The sequence below is a fragment of the Mustela erminea genome, chromosome 9, assembly GCF_009829155.1.
Source record: "Mustela erminea isolate mMusErm1 chromosome 9, mMusErm1.Pri, whole genome shotgun sequence".
In the NCBI taxonomy this organism is placed as follows: domain Eukaryota; kingdom Metazoa; phylum Chordata; class Mammalia; order Carnivora; family Mustelidae; genus Mustela; species Mustela erminea.
This window is the reverse complement of record NC_045622.1, coordinates 47,542,307-47,555,795: the sequence shown is the minus strand read 5'-3', so window position 1 is coordinate 47,555,795 and position 13,489 is coordinate 47,542,307. Positions and strand designations below refer to the sequence as shown.

Below are 13,489 nucleotides of genomic sequence, written 5' to 3'. Positions count from 1 at the left end.
GAAAATGTGTTTATGTCACTCCCCTCCTAGGACCATCACTGATTTCTCATTCCTTGTGACTCCTAATCATGGTCTACTTGAATAAGCTTTCTCCCTGCTCAAATATGCAGATTCATCTTATGGCACTTTCCCTGTGTGTGCTATCCTAGACAGTGGCCTTCTTTCAGTTTCTGGAATATGCTATACTCCAGGCTTTCACACATGCTACTTCCTCCACTCCTTCCTATGTAGCTTCCATTCACGCTTAGATCACAGCTAAAACACCATCTCTCTAAACAGCATTCTCTTCTTCCTGTAGACTAGTTCTGATTTCCTGCTAATAACCCCTACTCTTCAGGGCACTTATACCAACTCATTGTGTAACTTGACATTCATGTCTTTCTACCACTAGAATATAAACCTTATTAGAACAGATGTGTTTGCTTTTTCACCATTGTTTTCTCCGAGTCCCAGAACGCCTTATGCCTTGTAGGTGCTCTGTAAGAACAGGAAAAGCTGCATTTTCCATTATTATTTTAGACAGTCACAATGCATATTTATAGATTAAAAACAAAAAACAGTGAGTATTTAGCTTCGCTTAACCCATCATTTTCCAAACTAGCTAAACTGTGGATCTTTCTACTACTTAAGTATTAGCATTTTGTTGGCTACTTATGTTCTGGAAAACACTGTGAGATATATATGCCTGAACTGCTTCCTCTCCAACAGTGTATCTCAGTGTAGCTCATGGTTTTATAACCTCATCCCTCCCTCAACACTTGAGAGTTGTGGGCTTGAAAGGTGGTGCAGCCCCAGGGGCCCAAGGACACCATGTTGGGAAGTCATCATGGGCCTGTACCGGCAGAGAAAAAGCTGGTCTGCAGAGAAAGAATGAAGCAACCACGGGAAGAGACACTTTAGGCAAAGATCCCACATTCAGACGGAACCAGGCAGGATAACAGGAATGAGGTAAATTGACAGGGCCATTTCCTGTCTTGAGATACTCAAATTCAGAATTCTTTCAACTGGTGGTTCTTAAAATAAGATCCCCCAGTATCACCTAGGAACTTGTAAGAAAAGCAACTTCCCAGGGTCAGCCCCACAACTTATTACAAACTCTGGGATGAGGCTTAGCAGTGTTTTAACAAGCCCTTTATGTAACTCTGAAGCTCATACACATTTTTACATTGCTGGCCAAATTATAAAAATCTGAGGAACAAATCTCACCCACAGGCTCATGACCTCTGTTGAACGTGAGATGAAACAGAAATTAGTAGTCTTGACCTTTCATGACTTTCTGGACTCCCTCCCTCACAATTCCTAGTTTTATTCAAATCCTGGAGCTATTCCTACATAGTTTCAGTAAATTTCCTCTTCTGCATAAGCTGATTTGGTGAGGTTTTGTTGCTTATCCAAGTAGACATTTCACTGCATCAATTTAAAAAACAACAAAACAAAACCTGGATTCAAGGCCTGGTTCTACCAGAAATGAGTGTGACAAGTCCTGTCTCTCTGGGCCACAATGCCATCATCTACAAATGATGGGTTTGGACTGGATGACAGCTGCGGTGCCCTCATCTTCTAATATACTAGACTAGACATTGTTTCTTCTGGGTAATCTCTTGATCCTACAGATCCCCTAAGAAAAATTCCTATTTCCTTCCTTCTATCTATTAACTCCAGGTAGTTAAAGTAACAAAAAGAGAAATAAACCCAATTCTTTAGGTCTCTCTTTCGTTGTCTTTCAAAGGCATCATCTATTAATGAGGAAATGCTTTAAATAAGGCTCATTTCATGGTCCAGTTCTTTTTCAATTTAAAATTAAATTCTAGATTATTGTAATTAGGCTAATTTAAGGCTGCTGTCTGTAATGAAACATACATTGAAAAACATTACATAAGACCAAATTATACTTGCATAAAGATACAGCAATTTTTGACAATATGTCTCTTCACAAAAATGTAATTCATCCAAACAACAAATATTAAATCAAATGGCAAAATATTTTAAAGATTTTAAATAAGCACAGGATTTCAAGGAAAGTATCACAAAATCAATGGTACCTAAAATAAATAGTAAAGCATCTCCTCTATTAAGCATTTAAACCCTGTATTATATAACTTCTTAGCTGATAGAGAATAAAAACTAGTAGTTTTGACCCTTAAATTCTCACTCCAGCAGACTTTGCTCTGATACTGAAATGAAAATAGTGACTAAATGCTTTGATGGACAACTCATTACAATGAGAACTGAAGGCTTCCAAAACCAGACAAAGATTTTTTTCTCTATCTCCCAGATGCCAGGAAACTGAAATATTTCAGTTTCCCACTCAAGAATGCACTCTATATCTGCACTTTAAAAAAAATAAGTGCTTTAGAAATGAATGAGCTCAAGGTATAGTTTTTGAAAAGCAGAAAATGTTCCCAAGGCAGGGTGAAGAAAAAAAAATTACTGAGAAAATAAAAAAAGAAACAAGAGGGAAGAAATCTTTCAACAGAGTAGAAACTGTTAGTCTCTCTGTGTCCCTGAAAGGTTTTGATCCAACCCTATTTGTTATCCTAGAAAAGCTCTTCTGAAGAAAGGTCTCAGTGTAAGAACTGCTTGAAAGAAGCCAACCCCTTGGAAATAGAACGGCTCGGCCATTTATTAATGTCAAATATGCTGCCTGCATGAATTAGTCAGCTTGTCTTTTGGAAGCCATACAGAAAAGTTCTCGTGCACCTGCCTCTTAGCACCCTGACACTTCTGACTTTAATGACAGCAGTAATGACCACCAGGAGATAAAATTAAAAAAAAAAAAAAAAAAAAAAAAAAAAGCTGAATATAACTACATTCTATCTTCTAAATAGCTGATTCACCAATTTTTAAAGACTTCTCACTGAAGTATCATCAGTGACTGCAGTATATAAAAGCTCGCTCAAATGTAAAAATAAAAGCAAAACAAGAGTCATTATCTAAACTGGCAAAATGTAACCAAATTACCACAAAACTGACCTTAGGAACAAAGAGAAATGGAGCAGAAAAAGGCCAGATTTCTTACTGACAGTACCACAGTGGCAAATATCCCAGAATGGAAAAAAGCTGCCAAATAGAAGAGAGAAAATTAAAGGGACTTTCCAAAAGCAGCCAAGCCCAGTGTACACAGCATTCCCAACAGCTGGAGTGAGCTTCAGAAGCGACAGACACACAGGTATAAGGTCCAGCCTTATTCTTTATTTACAGCACAGTTCAAAGTCATTAAATCAAGTACAAAAGAAATGGCTTCCATTTCCTGGATTGGCATCAGACATCCTTCCTACCAGCTGCAATTACATCATTTTTATCTATTTTCTGCTTTTCTTTTTTTCAGGGGGGAGGGTTGGGGAGTGACAAAAGGACCAAAGAGACTTAAACCTCAAAACCAAGAGAAAGCCCTGTTTGCAGAGAAACAAAGGAAGCGACTCTCCCTCTTGTGAAAGGCAGTCAGGAACTCTGCTCCAGTTATGAGGGCCACTGATGGTGTAGGAAAGTGTCACAAAGAGATTCTTCCTGGAGGTTGTGTGAAGATGGTGAGGACCCAGGATGTGGGAAGGCTGCTGTCACCACCATCACCCTCTTTTCTATCTCAACCTTCGCCCCACCAAATCTAAAGACAAACAAGGAAAAGTAATTACATGTAGAAAATCAAAGTGAATGGGAACATGGGTAGAATTAACATAAAAGAAGTGAAAATGATCAAAACTGTTCAGTGCTTCTTTCTCAGACTGGCATAGAAATTTCTGATCCACTGCTTCATGTGTCTAACTTCCAAGGAGCGGGCTAATATCACGGTCGTGGGATCAAAGGCATTTCTGGCTCGGAGATCTAGATGATGGGCCCCATCTGGGATGGTGATCGCAACCAAGGTGTCTGTGATATCCTTGGTTACTCCACCTCCTGACCAGGGGTCTAGTTCACCATTGCTAAGTGAGGGAAAGAAGAAAAAATAAGATTGTTAGTTTTTCATAACTATACCCAGATAAGATAGGAGAAACCTATTATATACATAACATCTAAAATTACAAGTTCATAACCTGAGGGATTTGATCTGAGGATCTAATCTGTCATATAAAAAGCTGCTTCATGCTCAAGTTTTATAATATTTCTACAAACAAGAAACAGAATCAGAGAAGGCTGAAGGTGGTGCTCCATGAAGCATCCCAGATTACACTTAGGACTTGGAATTCAGAAGGCTGAATTTCAATCCCAGATTCATCACTCAAAAGCTAGATGACACACAAGCTACCAGACTCAGTTTCTTCATCTGTAAAATAGAGGTAATAAGGCCGACCTCTTACAGTTGTTACAAGGTTAAACCACATGGTAGATGTGGATGTACTGAATAAGCACAAGTGTAAGGCACAGATGAGTCCTTCAATTTATACTGGTTTCCCTCTTTTCTAGGACCTAACTACCAGAGTGATTTAAAAAAACAAAACAAACTCCCATATTTAAAAAACTCTACTTATTTCAGCTTTAAAAAAGAAAAACTGCTTTCTTTTTCTTTTTTAAGATTTTATTTATTTGAGAGAGAGCAGAAGAGAGAGTGCACAGGAGAGAGGAGCAGAGAAAGAGGAAGAAGCAGGCTCCACACTAAGTAGGGAACCCAATGTGGGGCTCGATCCCAGGGAGAGGCAGAGGCTTAACTGACTGAGCCACCCAGGCACTCCCTTTTTTCTTTTTAAATAATACTTTCCTCTTAATACTACTTTGGGAAATAGGATGGTAGAACTAAAAAAAAAATTCCTCTGGATCTAGAATCAGAAACTTTGGGCATTACTCAAAGATCTAAAAAAAAATTCCTCTGGATCTAGAATCAGAAACTTTGGGCATTACTCAAAGATCTTCATTTTATATTAGCTTTTAAGTTAAATAAATGGTATTTTATTAGTCTTGGCTGGTTCACACAACATTTCAGAATGATGTAAATAGGATCAGTCATTAACTGGCTATTTAGTTTGGCCGAGTAAAAACCCAATACTCCACTGATAGCATTCTTAATAATATTGTTAACAGTTTTGTTGAGATATAATTCCCCTATCATAGAAATCACCCATGTAAAATGTACAATTCAATGATTTTTAATATGTTCAGAGTTTACAACCATCACCACAATAAAGAATATTTCACCACCTCAAAACAAAACCCATACTCATGGCAGTCAATCTCTATTCTCCAACACCATTCTCCCTCATTCTCAGTCCCAAACAACCACTAACCAACTTTCTACCCCTATAAATTTGCCTTTACATTTCATATAAGTGGAATTATTCAATATACAGTCTTGTGATTGACTTATTTCACTCTGGCGTAATGTTTTCAAGTTTCATCTATGTTATAGCATGTATCAGTACATTATTCCTTTTTATTGCCAAATTGTATTTCATTGTATGGATACATCACATTTCATTTATTCAATCATCAGATGCACATTTGTATTGTTTCCACTTTTTGGCTATTATCAACAACATTGCTTCCGTGAACATTTTCCATGGGTGCAGGCTTTCATTTCTCTTGGAATGGAATTTCTGGGATATATGGTGACTTAACATTTTAATGCACTGTCAAACTTTTTCCAAAGTAGCTACAGTTTTACATTCCTACTAGCAACATAATTGTTTCAGGATTTCTTTTCCTCTAGTGCCGTGGTTCTTGGTCATATCACTTCAAAGAATGAAGAGGTAGACCAGATAAACAGTGGTGGGCAGCAAAGTAAACTTAATGGGTAGTACAAAGCTCCCAAAGAGGGAAGGCACCTGAGAGGGTTGCCCTCAGAGTTTCTAAGTCCAGGCATTTTTATGAGATTTCTGGCAGGTTGTTTTAATCTGATTAAAACAGATATGCACCTGTCACCCAATCGGGTTTTTGTTCATGCACGTGTCTACCTATCAGGTAGCTGTTCATGTGGGGAAAGGTGGAGTGCTCCTTCCAGAGTAGTTGAAGCCTTGGAGATCAAGAGGGCTGCAGTCGGGACGCCTGGGTGGCTCAGTTGGTTGGAAGACTGCCTTCGGCTCAGGTCATGATCCCGGAGTCCCGGGATCGAGTCCCGCATCGGGCTCCCAGCTCCATGGGGAGTCTGCTTCTCCCTCTGACCTTCTCCTCGCTCATGCTCTCTCTCACTGTCTCTCTCTCTCAAATAAATAAATAAAATCTTTAAAAAAAAAAAAAAAAAAAAAAAAGAGGGCTGCAGCTGACAACGCCCTAAGCCACAGGCCACCAGATCAAGCTCTTTGCTTTAATATCCCATAAACCATTAAGCTGGCCCTGGGGCCTGGCTTAGGACTCTGAAGGCCATTTCCTTCCTTTCTGCCACATACATGTGATAAGTCCTCCCAGTAGGAAGACTTAAAGCTGGGGCACTCAGCAAAGCTTAGAATAACAGGATGGGGTCTTTTTCCTTTTAAGGATAGTTTCCTCTTTTTATTTATTTATTTTTTAATTGACAGATAAGCGTCTGGGTGGGGGAGGAGACAAAAGGAGAGGGAGAAGCTGGCTCCCCACTGAGTAGGGAGCCCAGTGTGGGGCTCTGATCCCAGAACCCTGAGATCATGACCTGAGCTGAAGGCAGGTGCTTAACCAACTGAGCCACCCAGGTACCCCCTAAAATATTTTGGCAGTGGTGGCATTTAAACCCACATCCCCAAAGAGATAGGAGCCTTAATCTATTGCCTTAGATTGCTCAGCCATGCTACCACCTGAACACCCTGAACCAAGGGTAGTTTCCTCTTAGAATGGGCCTCCCCTTTCCCCTGCCTGCCTTTCTTCCGACTACCCTCCACTATAAAACGGTTTCAAATTCTCTATATTCTTGCCAATACTAATAATCTTTTTGATCATATCCTATGTGGGTGTGAAATGGAATGTCACTGTGGTTTTTATTTGAGTCTCCCAAATGACTGATGATATTGAGCATTTTTTCATGTGCTGAATGGCCAGATGTAAATCTTCTTCGAAAAAAATATTTATTCAGATGTTTGACAGTTTTTAAATTGAGTTATCATTTGATCCATTTTTGAGTTAATTTTTTGTATGCTTATGAGATAGGGATCCAACATCTCCCTTTGGGTTGTGAATATCCTTTTTCCCCAGCATCATTTCTTGAAAAAAACTATTCTTTCCCCAACAAATGGTCTTGGCCTTTGTTGATAATCAATTAACCATACACATAACAAGGGCTGATTTCCAGACTATCAATTCAATTTGAAAGATCTGTATGCCTTTCTTTATGACAATATAATAACGTATTGATTATGGTAGCTTTATACTAAGTTTCAAACAAGGAAGTATGAGTTCTTTTTCAAATTTGTTCTTCCTTGTTAAGATTGTTTTAGCTATTCTAGGTCTCCTGTATTTTTATATGAATTTTAAAATCAGCCTGTCAATTTATGTAGAAAAGCCAGCTGAAATTTTGATAGAGATTGCACTGAATTTGTAGATCAATTTGGGGAATATTAACAGCTTACTGATACTACCTCCTCCACAAGAACATGGGATTTTAGATCTTTAGTTTCTTCCAACAATGTTCTATAGTTTTCAGTGTATAAGTCTTATACTTCTTTTGTTAAGCTTATTTCAAAATATTTTATTCTTGATGCTATTGTAAATCAAATTGCTCCTTAGTGTTATTAACTCCACACCTGCATAGAGTGGTTTCGAGTTTACCAAGGCCTTCACATTTGACTATAACAACTCTGTGAGGCGGGTTTCATTACAACTCTTTCATAGATGAGAAAACTAGTATCGAGGGGCACCTGGGTGGCTCAGTGGGTTAAGCCTCTGCCTTCGGCTCAGATCATGATCTCAGGGTCCTGGGATTGAGCCCTGCATCGGGCTCTAGGCTCAGCAAGGAGCCTGCTTCCCCCTCTCTCTGCCTGCTTCTCTGCCTATTTGTGATCTCTGTCTGTCAAATAAATAAATAAAATCTTTAAAAAGAAAGAAAGAAAGAAAACTAGTACCTAGAGAAATTAAGAGACTTGCCCAAATCATTCAGTTAGAAATGGCAAATCTGAGATGCAAACTCAGGCCTTGTAAGCCCAGTCCAATGCTCAATATTATACTTCCCTACATTTCATAGATACAGGTTGAAAAGGAACAGCACACATCCTCTTGACTTCTGTGGTGCAGAGTAAGAAGAACATGAGCTTTGGGATTAGACATACCTAGGTTCCAATTCCAGGTCTGCTTCTCAGCTTCCTAACCTCATGGATGTTTAGATTCCTCAAAATAAAATAAAGACTGAAATACCTGGATTTAAGAACCTGGGAACTATTAGATCACTTTTCCCTGGTACTGCACCTCTTGGTATATCTTTATCTACATATAATTTGATTTCACTTACAGAATATTTTTATGTGCATTCTGACATTTCTCTCATATATATTCCATTTTGCTGATACTGTTACAAAGCCTGAAATAACAAATCTTTAGGGTCACATTATCAGATATATGAAATGGTTCCCATAATCTACATAATCATTTTTTTCAAAGATTTTATTTCCTTATTTGACAGAGAGAGATCACAAGTAGGCAGAGAGGCAGGCAGAGAGAGAGACAGGAGGAAGCAGGCTCCCTGCGAGCAGGGAGCCCGATGCAGGGCTCGATCCCAGGACCCTTGGGATCATGACCTGAGTTGAAGACAGAGGCTTTAACCCACTGAGCCACCCAGGCACCCCTACATAATCATTTTTGAAAGTCTCATCTTTAAGTACAGTCTATACAAGATGACTATCAAATAATATTCTTAGGGAGGACCTTTCCCCTAAACTTCAAAAGCAAAATTCAACTGCCAACTTGACATTTTCACACGGAAATCTCATTAGACATCTCAAACTTACTAGGTCCAAAACAGAGCTCTTAAGAGTCCCTAACTGCCAACCACCCCTCTCACTATCTTCCCAATGTTTGCTGAAGGCAACTCTATCCTTCTAGTTGATTAGGCCAAAAAGTTTGATGTCATTTTTTAACCCTCTCTTTCTTTCATGCCCAAGGGGTCAAGAATTCCTATCAGTTATATATTCAAAATGTATCTAGAATTTCAACACTTCTCACTACATCCACTGCCACTACTCTGACCCAAATCACCATTATTATCTCTAGCCTAAAGAGTGTTTTAACTGATCTTCCAGCTTTTATTCCTATCTCCCTGCTTAGAGCAGCCAATTTGATCTGGTTAAAACCTGAATTAGATTGTGTCACTTCTCTGCTCAAAACACTGAGTTTTCCCATTTCACTCAAACTAAAAGCCAAAATCTTTATTAGACTCTACAAGTCTCTACATGATCTGGACCCTCTGTGGTGTCTGATTTTCTCTCCTGCTACTCTCTCCCTCATTAGTTCCATTCTAGCCATACTGACCTCCTTACTATATATGGAATAGAACATGATAAGACATTTACTTCTCAAGTCCTTTACCCTTGCTTACTCCTTGGTTTAGAGTGTTCTTACTCCACTAAACCCATGGCTACCTTCTTCCATTAGATGATTTTTCAAAAGTTCCCCCTTGTGAGATCTTCTTTGGTAACTCATCTAAAACTGCAAAACTTGGGGAGCCTAACTGGTTCAGTTGGAAAAGCAAGTGACTCTTGATCTTGGGGCCATAGGTTCGAGCCCCACATTCACTGTAGAGATTATTTAAGTAAATAAAAGAAATAAAGTAAAATAAAACTGCAAACCTTTTCCCTCCTCCCGACATCTCATGGCCTCTCCCCTGGTTTATTTTTCCTCCTTAGCACTTAGCTCCTTCTAACGTATTTATAGGTACAATTTTTACTATCTCTCCAACTAGAACTCCATGAGAGAGTTTGTTTATTACTATATCCACAGTGCCTAGAACCAGGCCTGCACATATTAGAAGCCAAATATTTATTAAACGAATGGAGGAAAAAGTAAGTGTATAGTTATCTGTGGCCTTGTACTAAATGCCCTACAAAGAGATCCATAAATATATGTATCCAAGTTCAGGAACAAGAAATCACTCCACACTTTTTTTACATGGGAAACCAGAGTTAATATAAGTGATTAATATAAATATAGGGAGACTGACCTTCACCTATGTGTAGTAGTGGCAAGAACAATTAACTAACAAGATCAAAGTTTTTTTTTTTTTTAAAGATTTTATTTATTTATTTGACAGAGAGAGATCACAAGTAGGCAGAGAGGCAGGCAGAGAGAGAGGAGGAAGCAGGCTCCCTGCTGAGCAGAGAGCCCGATGTGGGGCTCGATCCCAGAACCCTGGGATCATGACCTGAGCTGAAGGCAGAGGCTTTAACCCACTGAGCCACCCAGGCGCCCCAAGATCAAAGTTTTATACCCTTACCAGCCCATGACCTTGGGTAAATCATCTAACCTCTATGAACTTTAATTCCCACATGTATTACAAAGAAAAAAAAATATTTAATTTTATTTTTTAAAGATTTTTTTTTAATTTTAGAGAGAAAGAGAAAAAGAGGGAGAGAGAAGAAGAGAGAAAGCAGCAGGGAGGGGCAGAGGGAGAGAGAGAATCTTTAGTTGATTCCCACCTCAGCCTGGAGGCCATGATGGGGCTCAATCCCTTGATCCACAAGATCATAACCTGAGTCAAAACCAAGAGTCAGACGCTTAACCGAATGAGCCACCCAGATTTTTTTAAAGAGAAGAAAATTCCTTTCCCTCACAGAGATACTGTGAGGTTCATGTTATATGACAATAAAGTATAAACTATAAAATGTGTGGTATTATTATAATTATTATTATCATAGTCTGTAAGCATGAAAAGTGTTAATACTTCTGAGAGGTAATTTAATCATGAAAAAGGATGTGAAAGCTTGTCTCATAGAACTCTGGCCAGAAAAGTAATGTGATCAACTTTTTCCAGGTAAATGACAAACTAAATGAGAACATATGCACTTAGGTACATTTTGTGTGTATGTGTGTGTGTGTGTGTGTGTGTGTGTATTTGAAATACAATTTTAAACTCTCTGTTCTAGGGGCACCTGGCTGGCTCAGTTGGTTTAGTGTCCAACTTTTGGTTTCAGTTCAGGTCATGATCTCATGGGTGGTGGGATTGAGACCACCATGGGATCCCATGCTAAGAAGTACATGTGCCAGAAGATTCTCTTCCTCTGCCCATCCCCCAACTCATATGCTCACTCCGTCTCTCTCTTCCTTTCTTTCTCTCTCTCAAAGAAATAAATCTTTAAAAAAAGAAGTCCCTGGGGCACCTGGGTGGCTCAGTGGGTTAGGCCACTGCCTTCGGCTCAGGTCATGATCTCAGGGTCCTGGGATTGAGCCCCACATCAGGCTCTCTGCTCAGCGGGGAGCCTGCTTCCCCCTGCCTTTTTGCCTATTTGTGATCGCTCTCTGTCAAATAAATAAATAAAATCTTTGGGGGGAAAAAAAAAAGAAGTCCCTGTTCTATTCTCACCACACTTTCTCTTTAGAAACAAAATTAATTCGATTGCAACTTAATAACATCATTCTTGAGGAAAAAATAAATCACTCCAAAAATGTAGATTTTTGATTTTGTTAAAAACAAAAAGTATAACTCCCATGCAAACTAGTAGCCTTAGTTTTCAAATACCAGATAAATTCTTAAACTACACAGGAGTTAGATTCTCTTAAGTGAACAAATAGCCTTTATCATTATTCTGATTTGACAGAACCAACCCAGATAGGAAACTCTCCATTATTTGTAAAACAAAAAAGCCATCCCAACAGCCACATAAGAAGCAAACTGCATTTGATTTAAAAGGTCATCTGAATCAGCCCAGTGGCTTAGCAACAGTGTTTGGAGTTGCTGAGAAACCTAAGATGCACATGGACTTGAATTTCTTGGTCTTAGACACATGAAAGCTAAACCAGCCACTGGGACTTTTACCAAAAAAAAAAAAAGAAAGAAAGAAAGAAAGAATACTGGCTTTTATGAGAGCATCTAGATGACTGGATAAAATTCCCAACAACAAGCTTCTAATCACTGGCAATAATTAATTTGCCTGAGAAATGATATTAAACTAACCAACTCCTCAGGGACTCCCTTTTGAATTTATATTTAAGTAACTGAGCATGACCATTGATAAGATAATTCTTTACTAGTTGGGGTTGGGGGAAAAATAAATTCTTCTAACAAAACTGTGGAATAAAAAAAAATTACTGAAATGAAACGAATAATGGCTACTACTTATTAAGTCACCATTCATTCCACAAATGTTTACTATGTACAATGCATTCAACAGTGAGCAGACAAAATCTCTTGCCCTCATGGTGCTTACTTCCATGACAATCTATTTACTCATTAAAGTATCTCTGTTTCATAGTCATTATTTCTAACTTAAACAAATTGGCAATTTGCCTAAGTCTATACAGCTTAACACTTAGGTCTCCCTGACTTAAAGCCCAAGCTTTTAATTTAACTGACAAACCTCTGATCGGATAAAATCATACTCAACTTTTCATTCAGAAAAGCAGTCACAACTAGATTTGCGTGAGACAACCAAAGGAGAGAGGCAGGGACATAAAGACACTTTCCACCTGGTTCCTTGAACATTTACTTAGTCATCAACCAGAACCTTTTTCTAGCTGATACCATGAAGTAAACAGAACAGACACACCTAAGGCTGTTTCTTTACTTTGAGAATGTGTTTTTTTCAGAAAAGCAGGAAAATTTTGAATTTTTTAAAACTTTAAAATTTTTACATTGGATTTCTCACACCTAGCAGCATAAAGATTTCTTTTTAAAAGTAGACTTGCCACTGCAAAACAAAACAAAACAAAAACCTCAGTATCTTCACATAGTCCTGCTTTTAAACTTTCTCATGTCTTGGAAGCCTTTCTAAGCTTTGTATTTTGTTCCTTGTTTTTATCCACACACACATTCGTGGGCATCCAGTATGTGCCAGTCACCAGAATATCAAAGGCACAGATATGATTAAGACAAAGTCTCTGCCACTGAGAAGTTTACAATCTCATGGGGCAGAAAGAAATAGATAATTTCCAACAGAGTGTTAAGCGATATTCACAGGCCTAGGGGAGCTAAAGGGTTGGGAGAAATCTAACCTCCCTGGAGGACTCAGGGAAGGTGTCTTGTAAGATGCCTGAGTCTTAAGAAAGGGAGAAAAAGATGGAGTGAAAGAACACGCAAAAACAAATAGTTCCCTGTGGTTAGGACATGAAGTATAAGGCAGAGAGTGTATTTCCATTTATTCATTCAACAAATATTTTTTGAGCACATGTATTTGTCAAATCTGGGCCAAATATTTCCTTGGGTTAACTCTTAAGCATCACACAACACAGTGCAGTGAGTGGTATTATTATTAGCATTTTACAGAAAAGTAGACTGAGGATCCAAGAGCTTAGTAATTTTATTTAAAACAGCTCATTTGACCTTTGCACAGTTCTGTTAGAAAGTCCCACCTTATTATGCAGTTAAAAGTTTCTAACACTAAGCTATAATTCCCATCTCTTGGCTTCAGTTCTATTCTCCAAAATTTTTTCACAAAATCTGCCTTCTTCCCCAATG

General features: G+C 38.5%; 1 protein-coding gene across 4 annotated transcripts in view; it reads right to left on the bottom strand.

The window, feature by feature from the left end:
* Nucleotides 1-3,172: 3,172 nt before the first annotated feature.
* The window catches only part of PRCP (prolylcarboxypeptidase), a 73,228-nt gene continuing 62,911 nt past the window's right edge, over nucleotides 3,173-13,489 (bottom strand). For all 4 annotated transcript variants that reach the window (XM_032357984.1, XM_032357987.1, XM_032357986.1 and 1 more), the window contains one exon: nucleotides 3,173-3,920. In XM_032357984.1, the coding sequence (XP_032213875.1) occupies nucleotides 3,704-3,920 (217 nt within the window). In that variant the 3' untranslated portion in view covers nucleotides 3,173-3,703. The remainder of the gene's footprint in view (nucleotides 3,921-13,489) is intronic.